The sequence below is a fragment of the Haliotis rufescens genome, unplaced genomic scaffold (genome assembly GCF_023055435.1).
Source record: "Haliotis rufescens isolate VD_foot unplaced genomic scaffold, xgHalRufe1.0.p SCAF_9, whole genome shotgun sequence".
Classification (NCBI taxonomy): domain Eukaryota; kingdom Metazoa; phylum Mollusca; class Gastropoda; order Lepetellida; family Haliotidae; genus Haliotis; species Haliotis rufescens.
The window spans coordinates 48260081-48278023 of record NW_025964383.1 but is presented as its reverse complement, the minus strand read 5'-3'; the positions used below and the strand labels follow the sequence as shown (position 1 = coordinate 48278023).

At 38.4% G+C, this 17943-nt stretch overlaps 1 protein-coding gene across 1 annotated transcript; it reads left to right on the top strand.

Moving 5' to 3' along the window:
* Positions 1 to 11360: 11360 nt before the first annotated feature.
* Positions 11361 to 16151, top strand: LOC125377390 (multiple epidermal growth factor-like domains protein 11). The gene is made up of 4 exons (XM_048390458.1): positions 11361 to 11412; positions 12540 to 13511; positions 14739 to 14862; positions 15839 to 16151. Exons 1-4 carry the CDS (start codon positions 11361 to 11363, stop codon positions 16149 to 16151), a joined length of 1461 nt encoding a protein of 486 aa, XP_048246415.1.
* The last annotated feature ends 1792 nt before the right edge of the window (positions 16152 to 17943 follow it).

Below are 17943 nucleotides of genomic sequence, written 5' to 3'. Positions count from 1 at the left end.
TTTCATCACACTATATATACAAACGTGGGATGACAATACAGACCACTGTGGTCGAGTGTGTATACCGTATACATGACAGTGTGTGACCAGTGTAATTTCATCACACTATATATACACACGTGGGATGACAATACAGACCACTGTGGTCGAATGTGTATACCGTATACATGACAGTGTGTGACAAGTGTAATATCATCACACTATATATACACACGTGGTATGACAATACAAACCACGGTGGTCGAGTGTGTATACCGTATACATGACAGTGTGTGACCAGTGTAATATAATCCAAGTATGTATACAAACGTTGGATGACACTGCAGACCACGGTGGTCGAATGTGTATACCGTATACATGACAGTGTGTGACCAGTGTAATATCATCACACTATATATACAAACGTGGGATGACACTGCAGACCACGGTGGTCGAATGTGTATACCGTATACATGACAGTGTGTGACAAGTGTAATATCATTACACTATATATACAAACGTGGGATGACAATACAGACCACTGTGGTCGAGTGTGTGTACAGTATACTTGACAGTGTGCGACAAGTGTAATATCATCACACTATATATACAAACGTGGGATGACAATACAGACCACTGTGGTCGAGTGTGTATACCGTATACATGACAGTGTGTGACCAGTGTAATATCATCACACTATATATACAAACGTGGGATGGCAATACAGACAACTGTGGTCGAGTGTGTATACCGTATACATGACAGTGTGTGACCAGTGTAATATCATCACATTATATATACAAACGTGGGATGACACTGCAGACCACGGTGGTCGAGAGTGTGTACAGTATACATGACAGTGTGTGACCAGTGTAATATCATCACACTATATATACAAACGTGGGATGACAATACAGACCACTGTGGTCGAGTGTGTATACCGTATACATGACAGTGTGTGACAGGTGTAATATATTCACACTGTATATAAACGTGGGATGACACTGCAGACAACTGTGGTCGAGTGTGTATACCGTATACATGACAGTGTGTGACAAGTGTAATATCATCACACTATATATACAAACGTGGGATGACAATACAGACCACGGTGGTCGAGTGTGTATACCGTATACATGACAGTGTGTGACAAGTGTATCATCACACTGTATATACAAACGTGGGATGACACTGCAGACCACTGTGGTCGAGTGTGTATGACAGGTGTAATATATTCACACTGTATACAAACGTGGGATGACACTGCAGACAACTGTGGTCGAGTGTGTATACCGTATACATGACCGTGTGTGACAAGTGTATCATCACACTGTACGCACATGTGATTCTCATAAAACATGCCGAGATGGCATACAAGCTATGTATGCTGTAAATGACAGTGTTGAAACAGTGTGGTCACACTGTATATGATATGAAATTGGCTCTGTGAACTCTCGGGAGTTTTAGCTGTAACATTTCTTACACTAATCAAGGTGTCCTGAGCGAAGGACATTTGCTGTCAGAAACAGTTTGAACATATCACTTTTGGAATATGGCGTCTGTTTTTCAATACATTTAACCCAATGCAATATATGTTTCTTTTCCCATTAGCTAGATTAGCTTAAGCGTCGACAAATGTACATTTTACCAGAATAAGGGTTAACTCCATCAACTTCTTTCTCCACCATGTCGAGAGGAACGCCAATGCACAGTTGGTGTGTCCCTGATGAACATTGGTCTGGTTTGTTGCATGTAACAATGAATTATATAATACCCCGGAAATGAAATGTACAAACGATTTTTATTAAACAATAATAATAATAATAAAAACTTCATTCACAATGTTCAACAGGTCTGTGCAGCTCACATTACTACTATGAATTTCACTGAATGCGCAAGGAGCTCATCGTGAGTCTGATTTTACTTTTAAATTTGAAATCAAATGTAAATTTATTCATGTGGGGTTATTTCAGAGAAACGAAACTGAATCGCAATAGAATAGATTACACGTTTGAACAAACATATTCAACTAGGAAGGTTGAGTTACATATTCAAAATGCTAGAGAATCAGACTTATAACATATTTGCTGTCATAATTCATCTTCGCTCACAGATTTACTATTTCAGCGTTTTCATAAAATGGTCTGTACCAAGTTTGTTGAACATTCTGTTCAAAATATACTAACTTCCATTGTAATCCAAAACATCAGCACCAGAGAGTAACGTCTCGTGTATCTGATGAAACAGATTCCTTAGGGCGTCAAAGGTAATATAGTTATTGAAATTATTTGAATGGATTAGTGATGACTACGTGTGTACGAAAACGGTATACATGTCTACAAGTCACATCTGACATTCAAACAATTTTACTGAAATGGAAGTGTTTGTTTTTTGCCTAACGACAGATTCATCTATACTCCAGTCACACGATCATGTCTCTACCGGACAATCCGGTGACTGATGTGAGGAGCACTGATCTATGTCATCGGGGTGCGACGTCGCGCTTTTTCTCAATCAAGTGACTGAGCCTGTTTACCCAATACATTAAAGATGGACAACTTCATGCGAAGGTCATAGTATGGGATTCTATCGTGCATCATATTGACAAGCACCCTGTCATATTTAGTACATTCATCCGAACGTCTACCTTAAAATGTCTGGAATGGCTTAACTTGGGCTTGGATGTTGAAACGTTGATTGAAAAACTTATGTATAAGCTAAAAGTGTCTTTCCATTAAATTTCAATCAAATATGTATCCTCCAAAAAGCACCTGATCAACGTAGGCCCCATATGCTGGAGGTGATGGTATATTGCTCGATAGGAAGGGGACATCCGCCTTTCACGATATACTGCTGTTTAAAGTGTTATACAGGTTGTTGATTTTAATTTTGATACAAGGACATTATATGGTAGAAATCTGATTGATGTTATAAATAGTGACAAATGCATCTCGCAACCCACTGCTTAAAAATTGGAAATACCCAGTTCCTCAACCAGATTCAGTACAGCTGAGAAGGATTATCAATACCGTAATATTGACGTCATACATTATCTTATATATAACATTAATTCCATATTTCTACATATGTTTACAATTTAAAGTGTCAAAATTGGCAGCATCTACACCTACAGTACGACTACCCACAAAATATGTTTTACACGCCACGCATTGAAGACACATAAAGTGAGTGAGTCAGTGAATTAATAAGTGAGGGAGGGAGTGAAGATTGATTGGTTGTTTGGAAGCCTATAGGATTTAGTTTCTTTTGTGGAACGTGAAATGTGGATCCCAAATCTTGTGTGTTTTGAGCCTGGGTCAGAGGATCCGTCTGTGTAAATGTGGCACCCATTTGGCCATGTTTTACTGTATATATGCTGGTGTGATGGTTTGGGCGGTTTTAGCCCTGGATCAGTTGTCTTATTTTTTTTTTCGGAGAGTGTTGTGTCTCTTTCAGGGATTTGAAGTTTGGGTGTGAAGATGTTGTTTGGTTTTGTGTTTTGTTTTAAGTCGTTTAGATTGTGAAGGTTTAGGTAATCTAGTATGGTAGTGATTTTTTTGCGAGCGAGGGCTTGATTTCTTAGACTTTTGTTATTTTTAGGATTTGTTATGATTTGGGTGTTTGATTTGGTTGAGGTCCAGAAATTTACAGTTAATTGTTCAAAGTGGGGGATTTCGCCTGTTAGGGCCTGTAGTGCCGTAAGTGGTGTACCATGCTGTGTGATTATTTTCAAGGTTTGATATTGGATTGTATTTAGCTTAAAGTTGAGTGTATTGTATAAAGAATTGCATATTGCGCATCCAATGTCCAGTTTTGATCTCATGAGAGATGTGTAGAGGAATAGTAGGGTCTCCCTAATTGGAACAGGCTGCGGAGTCCGTTTAAATCCTTCGTGCATCTAGTTACCAAGTTTTTAACGTGTGCATCCCATGTGAGATTTTCATCGAAGATTAGTCCCAGGAATTTGGTTTGTTTTTGGAATGGGATGGGACTATTGTTTAGATGTAGTTTAGGAGTGTTCGCGCGCATTTCTCTAAATACTTTTCCTTGAACAGGTCGTTTATCATTATGTGGAAGAGTGTTAGGCTTAGGATGCTGCCCTCGGGTATTCAACTTTATGACGCCACCCACGCAACACTGCGTCAAAGGTCGACACGACTGTTGGTTCAATCATTTTATAGCCTTTGAACTTCCTCACAGCCAGTCTACAGAAAAAAAACATATAAACTCTGTGTTGGTTATAGGGGAACAAAGCCTGTTACAACCTCCCTGGACTTTAAAACTCCCAAAGTTGACAATGCTTAAACATCAGAAGTCACTAAAACAGAAACCCCAACCCTTCTACGATCAGTAGCTATCACTAAAATTCAAACTACTTTGGGCAGCTTGGCTCATATATACACTGATGATTCCAAGAATCCTTTCAACAACAGTGCTGGTTATGGTATCCACATCCACAGCTCCAAACCCAAAGCCCATTCGGCTTGCCTGCCTGATGGTCAGTCAGTATTCACGGCTGAATTGGAGGCAATTAATCATGCATTCAAACTCATACCGGAACTACGGAAAGCAAAGGCAGTCGTCCTACCAGACTCGCTTAGTGCCCTTCAAGCCATCAGTGGCAGAAACTCAGACTCCAGGCCAAACACAGTCAATAATATTCTATACGAATATACAAAACTATCGGACCAAGGGCAACAGGTGGAGCTGTGTTTGATCCCCTTTTACAGCGATATTCATGGAAATGAAAAAGCAGACACACTGGCGAAGCTAGCTCTAGACAAAGCGGAGATACAGCCTATTCCCTTCAGTAAACTAGAGATAAAAATCAAAATCAAAGCCTCCATAGCCCAAAGATTGCAAGCCCAGTGAGACGCAAGTAAGATCGGAAGATGGCTTTACAAAATTCCTCACAAGATCCACCAAAAGCCAAACTCATACTCAATTGAAAGGAAAGTTGAAATTGCCATCTCACGACTCAGACTTGGTCACAAAAAGCACTATGACAAGGTTTGTCCATCTTGCAATCAAGGTGAATCCGTTGCTCACTAGTTACTGGAATGTCAAGATCTCGCGCTAGCCCGGGCTCGGTTAAAACAAGAATTGTGCAATAGTGAAGGCCAATCTAACTCTATTTCTGAGAGATGGACAGCTACTCGAATGTATATAAACAGAGCAGCCAAAGATAAACATGAAATTATATCAAAATACGAAAGAAGTAATCAGATCAATACAAACACGGAAGTTATGTGAATACTAAACTCACAATAGATATGTGTACCCTACTCACACACATGAGTCCCAATGACTGGTCAGCTGAAATTGCTAGGGCAGAAGGCGACCTCTTCAACACTTAAAGCAACAACAACAACAGATGGGGGGGGGGGGGGGGGGGGGGGGTGGGGGGGTTGGGAGTCAAATAATTTTTTGGCTAGTGGTCAGCAGTCGCATTGATATGGAGACGCATTGCTTTCAAGATGTACAGTAAACGAGGCATAAAGAAATACAATAGTTCAAATACAGTTCTTTTGTTGCTTGATCTCTCCTTCCAAATCAATAGTACATAATATCAGTACAGAAATTATGTCATAGAATTTACCAAACAAGAACGACAAATAAAAGGTGTACACCACCTCTTCAATGAATTTTCTGAGAATTTTGATTAACATATAACATAGGACTGCCAAACCCTCGTTAGTTTCAGTTCATCTGTGAAAGGACTTTTCATTTCCTCAAGGGCGTATGGAGATATGCCTACTTATAGCCGTGAACCCAGTTTGTAATGTCAGGAACCAAGTTTGTAATTGTCATGTATATTCCTGGGTCTTTAAAGACTGTGTCTTTTGTAACCGCAACCTGCTAAGCTATGAACAATTAACTTAATTTGATTGGGGCTGAATTGTGCAGTGAATGTTTAACACCTGGATGTCAGTGATCCATTCATAGAATTATCATCACGCTTTTGCCTTTTACACGCAGTTACATAACTGGAATATTCTTCAAAGCAGCGTTAAACCCAATTCATTCATTCACACTCTCCTTTTACATCCTGTGGAATCTGTTTTATAGGAGATTACCTATTATTTGCTGTTGACGTTTTAAATTTACCCTATGTGAAATGTAAGCTTCTAATATTTAAAGATAAACTTCAAACCATCACAATTTTTCTGTTCATTATTTCATATGGCATAATGAAGATATAGAACGAATAATACGTAATTATTGTCACTGTTTTCTTTCTAAAAAAAATCAAAAGCAAATGTGAATAGTTGTTCGTTTGACATTACTAGTATTTCAGGAAAAAGAAAATGAATACGAAACACATATATATAAGAACATATTCAATAGTTCAGAGTAAATTGCTCAAAGTCAAATATCTCCCTTATCCGAACGTCGTGAAAGATATGTACTGATGAGTTAGCATGAAGAAAATCCCAACCACATAAACAAACACGCATCTGTCATGTGGCACCTGCGAGTTCATTCATATTCAGTATTGAAACGACGTCGACAGTTAATATTAGTTCACAATAGCGCCTTCAGGCTGAAAATCACATGTGTAGAAAGGGTCGACATGTCACAACAAATATACCAAATGTATGTGGATTACCCAAGGAAAGCTTATCATTCAAAGCTGTCCATCACTTAACATATCAACAAAGATGAAGGGTTGTTATGCTGCTATCACAAGCCTTTCCCCACCCAGGCATACCACGCCATCCAAACCATCCCCAAGTCTTCATTTCTTGACTAAACTAAATATTTCTGAATTTGGACCATCATTCGGGATTGTCCCCTTTATGTCATTACATTCATTCCACTTCTACTGATCACAGTGGTGTGACATTTCAGCGCAAACTTCACAACATATTGTTCATTTAGTGAACAAATGCACAACCCACACACCACTGCTGCAAACTTATATTTGCCGTCAATCCACACAATGTTCTTTCTTCTCCCGATGTCACGTAAGGAAGATTGCATTCAAAAGTACATATTCATAGTTTGTGTTAAGAGATAAAAATAATAAAACAAGTTTCATAAAAACTTTACGACAAACAGTTATGTAAACATATTACACATTTTATAAATAGTTTTTTCTGATTACACATATTTGCAAATGAGCTGCAACTGTTTGAGGTATGAGGTATGATTACATCCGCAATAGTATTACTGGGACATCACACGGTGCACAGTTCAAACAGAGAAACAACAACAGTATCTACTAAAATGCTTGCTTTGACAGAAATAACTAATATTTCATGTTCCCCTGTTTATTAGATGAACAAAGTATAAAATGCTGCACTCCAGTCAACATCAACAGAATGGCAGTTTTGTTCTGACGGCATTTTCTCAAAGAATACTAATATGTGTACACACCCAGCAAGCAGTTAAAGTCATGTTAACAAAGAGGACTCAACAAATTATATCGTTTAACAGGTAGTTTTGTATCTTTTCCTAGAACTATCTATTTCACAGTACTTTTATGTATGGCTTTTTTAGGTTTAAGTGAAAGGCAACCCAGTTGTGAATGGGGCATGTATTACTACTGTAGGCCAGACAAACCTATAACTGCAGTATATTATAATGTGTTTGCTTTCACCATCTTCCAGAGGCTCCAAAATGAAATTATTCAAAACCTTTTAAAACAACGATTCGGGGACCAACGAATATCAAATGAATCAACTGATAATAACGATCAAGGCGTTCATACATTTGAAATTTGCCAACAAGTGCATGGATTTTAATATAGGCTTCAGAAACAAATGTATCTCAAGTTTCACCCTTCCATAATTTCAAAATCAAGAAGCACCAATTTGATCAAACTTCTGTATTGACGCCACTGCATCTAATTTTTTAACTACACAAAAGTCCTCCAGAGTTAACAGAAAAATTCATTCGATGGAAATCCAAATTCTTATGCTTATGAGCGCTAAAAACACTGTTGTCACGAATACAGAATACTTAATACTTGTGACTTACAAGAATAATCAAACTGCTACCAACCTATTGGTCATTCTATCACTGGTGTCTTCAGTAGTGCTGACAGTAAAATCTTTCGTCACTTATTCAAATATTGACAAAAATATCGTGAACTTCCTGCTACCAATTGTGATCACAACTTTAAGATCATAATGGATGCTGTCGAAGCCTATGCCAAAGATGGGCCAACAGAATAAACACATTGTGTCCAAGCAAGCTGTCATCCACTTGACTCTAAAACTAGAAGACATGTCCATTGCTCTTCAGTACTGGATTCAATACATTGACATCCCACACAAAAAGAGAGAGAGTTGACGATATATGTAGAGAGACTTAGAAAAAGAGAGAGAGAGGCCTTGAAATTTTGCAATCTCGGAAAAGGGTTGATATCATTATTCAGTTTTGTACACTACCATGTATCCCACACGACAAACTTCAAAGAACAATATTTCATTCCTTGATAAATGGTGACCATCAATAGAGTTGTATCTTCATCTTCAAAGGTTCAGGAAAATATGTCACACAAAATGCAAATATCATCTGAAGTCTGCTGACAAAACAGTATGTGAAGTTATTTTAATACATTTAGGCAAGAAGTTGGCATTCCCATGAGCACAAATTGTGCTCCCCGCCTTTCTGAATTGTTTTTTTATGCATATGAATAGGATTGAACTTATTTACATCTCATGTCAGTGATCAGGTTACACCAGACGTTTTCGTCCAAAACCCTGATCACTACATCACATAAGCGTGACGTACTCATGTGTGATCAAAACATGGAAGTAGGCATTAAACAACGTCATTGGAGCAGGTTTTATAAAAATAAAGCAACAAAACCCATTCCATGGCAACAATAAATCTTTACTAAAAGCAGCGTCGATTGTACGATTCCGACTTTATCATATGCATGTGTTTATGAATCACTAACAAATAGTAATGATACCAGGTGTTCGCGAAAAGGTGAGTGTGATATAATTTGCCCCACCTGTGGCACCCGTCACAAGCACATGCGAAGGCAACACAATTGTTAACGTAAAAAAGCACGGGAACATATGGTACAAGTCAAAATATGGGATTGGTAAGGCATTGTGTGACATGAGATTGTATTGTATGGTTATGGAATGGTATGGTATTGTTGGTATGGAATGGTGAGATATGGTGTAGAATAGAATGGGGTGGGATCGTAATTTTTTCAGAAAAGAAGGCCATACGAACTATAATCTCAATCACTCCAATTACACTTATGCTTGCGGGACCAACTTGCAAGATGTAACAGCTATCAAGTATCATATTTATACATTTTGAGTTGTGGTTGAGGCCAAAGCTTCAAAACATATGTTTTGTTTCATCGAAAGGAGGAAACGAAAACCTTTTAGGGAACGACTAAACATTTTCAAATGAGATTATTTTTATATCTCGAGACCTTGATCTTTGACCTAATGGCACGTGCCAAACGAATGATACATGTAGTGAGTGTGTGTGCATTTAAGTCACACTAAGATCAGTATTTAATGCCACCTTGAACATTATTTTATGACCATTTAACTAGTATTTCATACCACTTTTAACACAGTTTTATGACGATTAAACTGGTATTTCATTACACTTTGAAAAGTTTTATGACCATTTAAATAATAATTCATTGCATTTTGAACACTGTTTTATGACGATTTAACTAGCATTTCATTACACTTTGAAAAGTTTTATGACCATTTAACTAATATTTCATACCACTTTAAACACAGTTTTATGACCATTTAACTAGTATTTCATACGACTTTGAAAACTGTTTTATGACCATTTAACTAATATTTCATTATACTTTGAACACTGTTTTATTACCATTTAGCTAGTATTTCACACCACTTTGAACACAGTTTTATGACCATTTAACTGGTATTTCATACCACTTTGAACACAGTTTTATGACGATTTAACTAGTATTTCATACCACTTTGAACACTGTTTTATGACCATTTAACTATTATTTCATTCCACTTTGAACACTGTTTTATGACCATTTAACTGGTATTTCACACCACTTTGAACACTGTTTTATGACCATTTAACTAGTATTTCATTGCACTTTGAACACTGTTTTATGACCATTTAACTAATATTTCACACCACTTTGAACACTGTTTTATGACCATTTAACTAGTATTCCATTGCACTTTGAACACTGTTTTATGACCATTTAACTAATATTTCATACCACTTTGAACACTGTTTTATGACCATTTCACTAATATTTCATACTACTTTGAAAAGTTTAATGACCTTTTAACTAGTATTTCACACCACTTTGAACACAAATTTAGTATTTCATGACCCTTTGAAAAGACTGTTTTATGCTCATATAACTAGTATTTCATACCACTTTGAACACACTTTTATGACCATTTAACTAGTATTTCATACCACTTTGAACACAGTTTTATGACCATTTCACTAATATTTCATACTACATTGAAAAGTTTAATGACCTTTTAACTAGTATTTCATTACACTTTGAAGACTGTTTTATGATCATATAACTAGTATTTCATACCACTTTGAACACACTTTTATGACCATTTAACTAGTATTTCATACCACTTTGAACACAGTTTTATGACCATTAAACTAATATTTCATACCACTAATATTTCATACCACTTTAAAAAGTTTTATGACCATTTAACTGGTATTCATACCACTTTGAATACAGTTTTAGTATTCCATGACCCTTTGAAAAGTATTTCACACCACTTTGAACAGCATTATATGCAGCTGAGAACATTATTTCGTACTATTATTACAAGTATTTCATGCCATTTTGACATTTTGACTTTTGAACAGTGGTTATGACACTTCGAGCATCTAATTGTGAGAATGTTAGTGGCATTTTGGATTTCCTCCCGTAAAAACATATCAATATGGAAAACTATTGTGATGCGTTTTGATAAATAGAACCCCAAATCACTGCATCTGAAGGAAATAGTATTGTTTTTAATTTCCTTTTGAAACTGGAAATAGGAGCAACAGACAACAGGAATACGATTAGAAACAAGGTACAGGTTGCCTTGACATTTCTCTTTATTATGCGTTTGCAATCGTCCCTGTTTCCTTAATGGATGTGAGTAATATATCTTGTTTAACCCTGGAAGGCGAAACAAACGTTAGACCTTAACAGCGAAACTAATATTTGTTAAACAAGTAGCAGGCCTTCAAACAACCACACTGTGCATGTGAAGCTCGTCTGAATGAGTCGGGCTTTATTATTATTGTCATTAAGAGTGAGTTTTGTTTGTATATCAATATGGTTGTTACTTAAACCTTTTATTCATATTGCCTACATGTATCTGCACACCGCACTGAACATTTATCAGCATTTTAAATACATTTTCAGGAACACCATGCCGCTTCTTCAGATCTTTGCAATGGCATGTATGGTCAGTTACACACAAGGTAAGAGTGAGTGAATGAGCTGGTGGGTTATAACATAAGTATAAGCATTCGTATGTCAGTGGCATAATGGGAGAGTGGCTGAGATAGGTTTAACATCGCTTTGAACAGTATTGCAGTTATATCACAGCTTGATGCGGGAGGAAAACTCGAAAGGATGCAGATCTTAGACATTGGCCACTTTGGCGAAACCCATGAGCACGGGTATGTTTAAACTCAGAAAGATAATCGGGGGAATCTGAGATCGCACCCATGATGATAGGTTTGGGGCACGCCAGAGGGACGCAACTCTGCACAACGTATTGCGGCGCCTTATGCGAGTTGATCAACCGTGTGACAATGACATTGTTACATGAACAAACAATAACACCACAAATCAAATATGTGTATTATAAACTAACATAAAAAGGATCGAACTTTTAAAAGAGTTGTTGGGTGTGAAATATATTCATTGGGATAAACTAGGTGTAGGCATAAAATTTGATTGCCGGGAAGAACAAGGAGTATGTATTCTGTGAAGTGTTTTTTACTACAGGATGATATTCAACTTGCTCCGTATGCTTATGGTCTTATTTAAAGTTAAGTGATTAGTGCTCGGAAGCAATAAGCATACTAAGATTCTGCACCCTGGTAATAACAGAGGTACAAGCTATGGGAGTATACTTAATTCTGGTTAAGCACATAAAGGATCAATTTGAAGTACTACATCAGTACTATGTTAGGCAATATCGATGTCAAAGTATCAAAATGTCATTTCGAGGTGGTCAGAAATTGCCTTTGTTGATACTATCTATCCTTCGGTGTACAATCCTAAACTATGTGAACTGGGCCTCCGGTGTTTTGAGAACCATAAAACTATAACTACGCTCCTGTATTTCATGAGGATTGAGAAATGTCATATTAAATGAACAATGTCGTCTTGATTTCATTCCCTAAAAGAGCCTTATTCCCCAGTGTAAACCCGTCATGACAGTAAAGCTGTTGCTGTGTAATGGTGGTTCCGGCAGCCTTCCCGCAGTGGACTGTTCGTAACAATTGTAATTTCTTTCCCAAATAATTGGTAACTTTACTAATGAGCACATCATATATATTCTATAATATTATGATACGAATTACGTTTTCATTCCCAGGTGCTAATTGTAAGGAAAATCAGCATTGTGTCGAGTGTGATGAAAAGACAGGCCGATGCAGCACACGATGCTCTACCGGATATTTCGGTCCAAAGTGCATGGATGTTTGCAGCATAAGGTGCAGGTACCACTCATGTAAGCTGATCCCCGGCAAAGGTATTGAGACATGTACTGATGGCTGTATGCCAGGATTCCAAGGCCCAAACTGCCAGAGGCCATGTTACAGTACCAAGGAAGACTGTACCAGATGCCCAGGTGGATGTGATGGAGAGTATTGCCAGATGGGTCGAACTTGTTTCTCTAGTTGCAGCGACTCATACTATGGAGCAGGCTGTAAAGTCAAAACGTCAAAGCCAGAGAATAATAAGACATGTTCCAGCAGATGTAAGTCCTGCAACAGGATCACGGGAACATGTGAGGAGTGTCAGTCTCCATATACTGGACTGGACTGTAGATCCTCGTGTGAGCACTGTGTCGGTGGATGTGAGAGTGGCTGCCAACAGGGATGCAGACAAGGATTCTATGGAGACAACTGTACTGAAGCATGCAGTGACACCTGCCGAGCTGATCCCTCCCTGTCTACTGATGAACGATGTCCTGAGGGAGACTCATGTACCCCTGAGTGCCACAGCCAGACTGGCGAGTGTGTTCACGGTTGTGTAGATGGCTGGTACGGCCCGAAGTGTTCAAGGAGATGCAACTCTAACTGCAAACATCAAATGTGTAACCACGCAGGTGTTTGTGTTGAACGCTGTGGGAAATGCCTCAATAAAACCTGTAACGGATCCTGTAGGAATGGATGCAATAGCAGGGATAATTGCAACACGACGTGTGATCTATGTCCTGGAGGTGTTTGTGATGAAAACTCCGGTTCCTGTGTACAAGGATGCAATACCACTGGATCTAGATGTGGCTACAACTGCACAACCAACTGCCAAACGACTGACTGCCCTACTGGATCTTGTGACGCAGGTATCCATTTTCAGTCGTAGGAAACAGATATATAAGTATAATTTGTTAATTCAATATAAATTTAATAATATGTGCAAGATATTCGTAATCCCTCCATATTTGTCAGATCGTAAACCGTATGCCACTTTAATTTTAATAATCTGACTAACTGATCATCAGACTTTCTGAACGACCACTGCATCGACTTTATCTGCAGTGTGTTGAGAGGATCAGCTACTTTGAGGAGTCTTTCGCTTGGATGAAGTGGGCTGGCCTTAAAAGTAAAACATAATGCTCTAAACTGTCAATGTGTGGTTTTGCATCAAAATGTAAATAGGAAATGTAGATTATGCAATGAATTTAATGTGACAGTCAAACACATTGTCGAGGGATGCCCAGCTTTGGCACAAACACAGTATCTTAAGCGACATGATGGAGTGGCTCATTGTATTACCGTCTTAACCATGCTCATAGTCTTGACACACATGGTACCACCGAGAATATGTTGTGTGTGTCATGGAAAACGATAAAATTCTTTGGAATAAGGCCCGTATACAGCCTCGAACCTATCCAGGCCAGCAAACCCGATCTTGTCCTTTTTGATAAATCCAATGAAATCATTTATATCATTGATTTTTCTGTCCCTTTTGACACAAATGTGATTGACAAGATTAAGGAAAAACATTGCAAATATGCGGACCTCGCTTTCGAAATTTCACGCTTGCATCTCAAGTACCAAGTTGTCGACTCTCAAGAGAGTTGTCGGTGCCTTAGGTTCATACCTCCCAATCTTAATTTTCTGTCCTTTTTGACACTGATGTGATTAAGGAAAAACATGGCAAATATGCGGACCTCGCTTTCGAAATAGGTACCTTATAGATGATCTCGGATGAGGGACATCCTGAGTACAAAGTTGTCCGACTCCCCATTGTGCCTTAGGTTTGGTAGAAGGCTGCAGTTTGGGGGATTTTTCTTAGTGTCCGAAATGTTCTGGGTGAGTTCGACTAGGCAGCACTTCCTGAGAGAAGTCCAATTCGCTGTCTGGGCTGCATGTTGAGGGGGCAAGGGTCTTTAGCTGATGATGAGCCCAACCAGCCTGACTGTGCCAGGATTACCCTCTTCGCTGCATTTTCATTTTAATCTGTATATAATACATATAACATGCTCCAGTAACTTTCATATGTCTCCCCGGTTTGCTTCGAAAGCAACCATGAAATATCTAACTATAGGCATTGTTTCCCCCTTCAGACGAACAAACGACAGGTGCCTTAAACACAGTTATCGTGACATCGGTCGGACTGGTTGTCTTTATCATCCTGGCTGCATGTACCACCTGCTGCATCTGCTGTCGTAAACGAAAGTGTCTGAAACGGTTAGTAGACATCAACAACATTAGTGCAATGAAGCAGTGTTCGACCTGGTCTTCAATGATGACATTTGACACTCATCAGAGTTGTGTCCTATAGTCGTGGTAGAATCCGATTATTAGTTTGACAGCATTATAAACCCTCATGACCTGCATCACTTTGGCTTTTCTCTCACATTATGTTATGTGACAGAAATGTACAATCTTTATTTACAATCTTGGACTGCATCATTGACTCTAACAAACAAGTGCTTTTATTACAAAATGTTTAAATCAGAAATAATTATGGAAGATTATTTATCAAAAGTTAATGTTGAAAAAATTCGAACGGCACTTTCACGTTTTAGATGTTCTTCTCACGACCTTTTAATAGAAACAGGGCGCTATGTAAACATTCCTCGTGAAGAAAGAATCTGTAATCTATGTAGTTTAAACTCAGTAGAAGATGAATTTCATTTCTTACTTGTATGTCCAGTGTATTTACACCTTAGAGAAAAATACCTGCAAGCTTATTATTACAGGTACCCTAATATTATTAAATTTGTTACACTGCTGTCAAACACAAAAAGAAGTATCTTACAAAATGTTTCCATGTATATATATTATGCCTCTTTATACCGACAGAACCCTATGAAAGAAAGACTGACAGAAATGTTGAAAATTGTCATTTGTGAGTGATTGAGTGAGTATGGTTTTACGCCGCTTATAGCAATATTCCAGCAATATCACGGCGGTGGACACCAGAAATGGGCTTCACACATTGTACCCATGTCGGGAATCGAACACGGGTCTTCGGCGTTACGAGCGAACGCCTTAACCACTAGGCTACCCGACCGACCCCGTCATTTGTGGATGTTATAAACATGTCAAATTCATGAAACCTGTAAATAACCATATGTTATCATTTTGTTTTGCAGCGATAGCCCATTCTAACTTTGATAGTGTTTCTTGATAATCACAAAAAGGGGACATTATGTTACAGGAATGAAGCCGAGGACAATACACTCGACTCCAATCTGAAGCAGGCAGACACCTCCATCCGTGAGTCCATGGATCTACATCACTACGAGGATGTTGGAGAGGAAGATATCATGAGCCAGCTGCCAGACCAGAACCAAGACGGCGCCGGCAGAGAGAAGGCTCCAGACATTCCTGTTTTAGCAGACTGCTTCCAAGGGGAACTGAACGATAAGGACAAATCAGTACGAGACTCCCAGCCATACACTGAGCTGAAGGAGGGCGCGCGTGTTCCTCGTCCGAGATCATCCGTGAGGTACTTATCTCCACATGACTAGGAGACCTAGCTGTGTATATCACTACTTGACGAGGATCCCTTCTTGCGTCTAGCACAACTTTCCAAAAAGAACTATTTGTGTCTATCACTACGTGACGAGGATTTCAATTTGGTCACATATCTTTTGTTCATGAATTATATTTCTATGTGTAAGTCAGAGAATAATGCTGAAACGTGTACCGGGTTAAATGTCAAGACAAGAATACAAGTAAGTATTCAAGGTTAATATAATATTATAGAAACTAGTAATATGGATGTTTTCAAATAGGACTTTGTCGAGGGCGAAGGTCTTGTCATATGTGCACGATGCGGGTTGTGTTCTTCGGAGAGAGACAGTACTTGACTGATGCAGGCTGTTTTTGTAGGAGGCAGACTATATTGGTCTAAGGTAGACTGTACTGCTCTGTGGCAGACTGTGTCGGTATGAGGTAGGTTGTATTGGTCTGAGACAGGTTGTTGTGGCCTCAGACAGGCTGCATTGGTTTGAGACTGAGGCTGTATTTGTATCGGACAGTTTGTATTGGTCAAAGGCAGGCTCTATTGGTCTTTCTCTCCTTTATGTAATCATGTCATTGCTTTCTTGGCATCCAATAAAACACTATGTTGTATATTTTTAAATCCGTGATCACTCCGAATTTGCATACTTTAGCGGTAAAATGTGGATATACGACAGAAAAATATATCTAAATGTATTTATATAAGATGATATTTAACGTTAGATAATGAATCACCAATGAGTAGTGGTACTCATGAGGTACTTGTTAGTTCACAATACTCTATTAATATATCTATGTCGCCTGTAAGATACCGGAGGTTCTTCCTCTGAGAGGGAGCGCCTACCGACTAGGTTTGTGTCCAGCTTAATATTCCCCTGTATGGACCCATCTCGTATTTGTATTTCCGTCTCCATCGTTCGTGAAAGTACGAAAAATAGACATTATTAGCTCAATGTCTTTCCTTATGACAACTATCATATATTAGGGAAAAAAGTTGTACTATGTGAGCTTTTGGTAGCATACTACATATTTCTTATTCCTAATATTTAGTACCTGAAACACACGTTCATTGCATGATGTCATGCTTAAAATAATCGATGTTTTAGACGTAATTTTGCTCAATGAAGTAACATTTGAAACCACGTGTGAATAAGGTGTTTGTGTAGTCCCATCTAAAAGTGTTAAAGATAGTTTACCCCACATCGGTAAACCCGTATATAAATGTATTTGGGAAAGTTAGTCAATACTTTTACTGAGAGAGGAGACTTTGAATCGATGTATGGCGATTGAAATAGTTCCTGCTTGGTGACCTCATTTGCACATGTTTCGATCGTGACACCAAGTTTATCGGATAGGTTTATCGCATTGATAACACTATCCATTATTTGATAACATATTTACCTTCCTGTGTGCATCACTTGATGCATTTATTAAAGAGTAATTTGAAATTCTTAAAGATCCACTTCAGTGGGAAACTTGTTATCAGCTTTCCTTATGTATAATGGGAATTCTTATTGGACAAAGGAGGAACGACACAGTAATAGTGGTGGTGGTAGTAGTAATAGTAGTAGTAGTTTGTTCATTTGTTCTTTAACGCCGCACGCAGCAATATTTTAGTTATATGACGGCGGTCTGTATAAATTCGCGTCAGGACCAGACAATCCAGTGACTCACAACATGAGCATCGATCCACGCAATTTGGATGGATGACATGCTTTGCTTCAACCAAGCCAGTGAGTCTAACCACCAAGTCCCGTTAGTTGCCTCCTACGACAAGCATAGTCGCCTTTTACGACA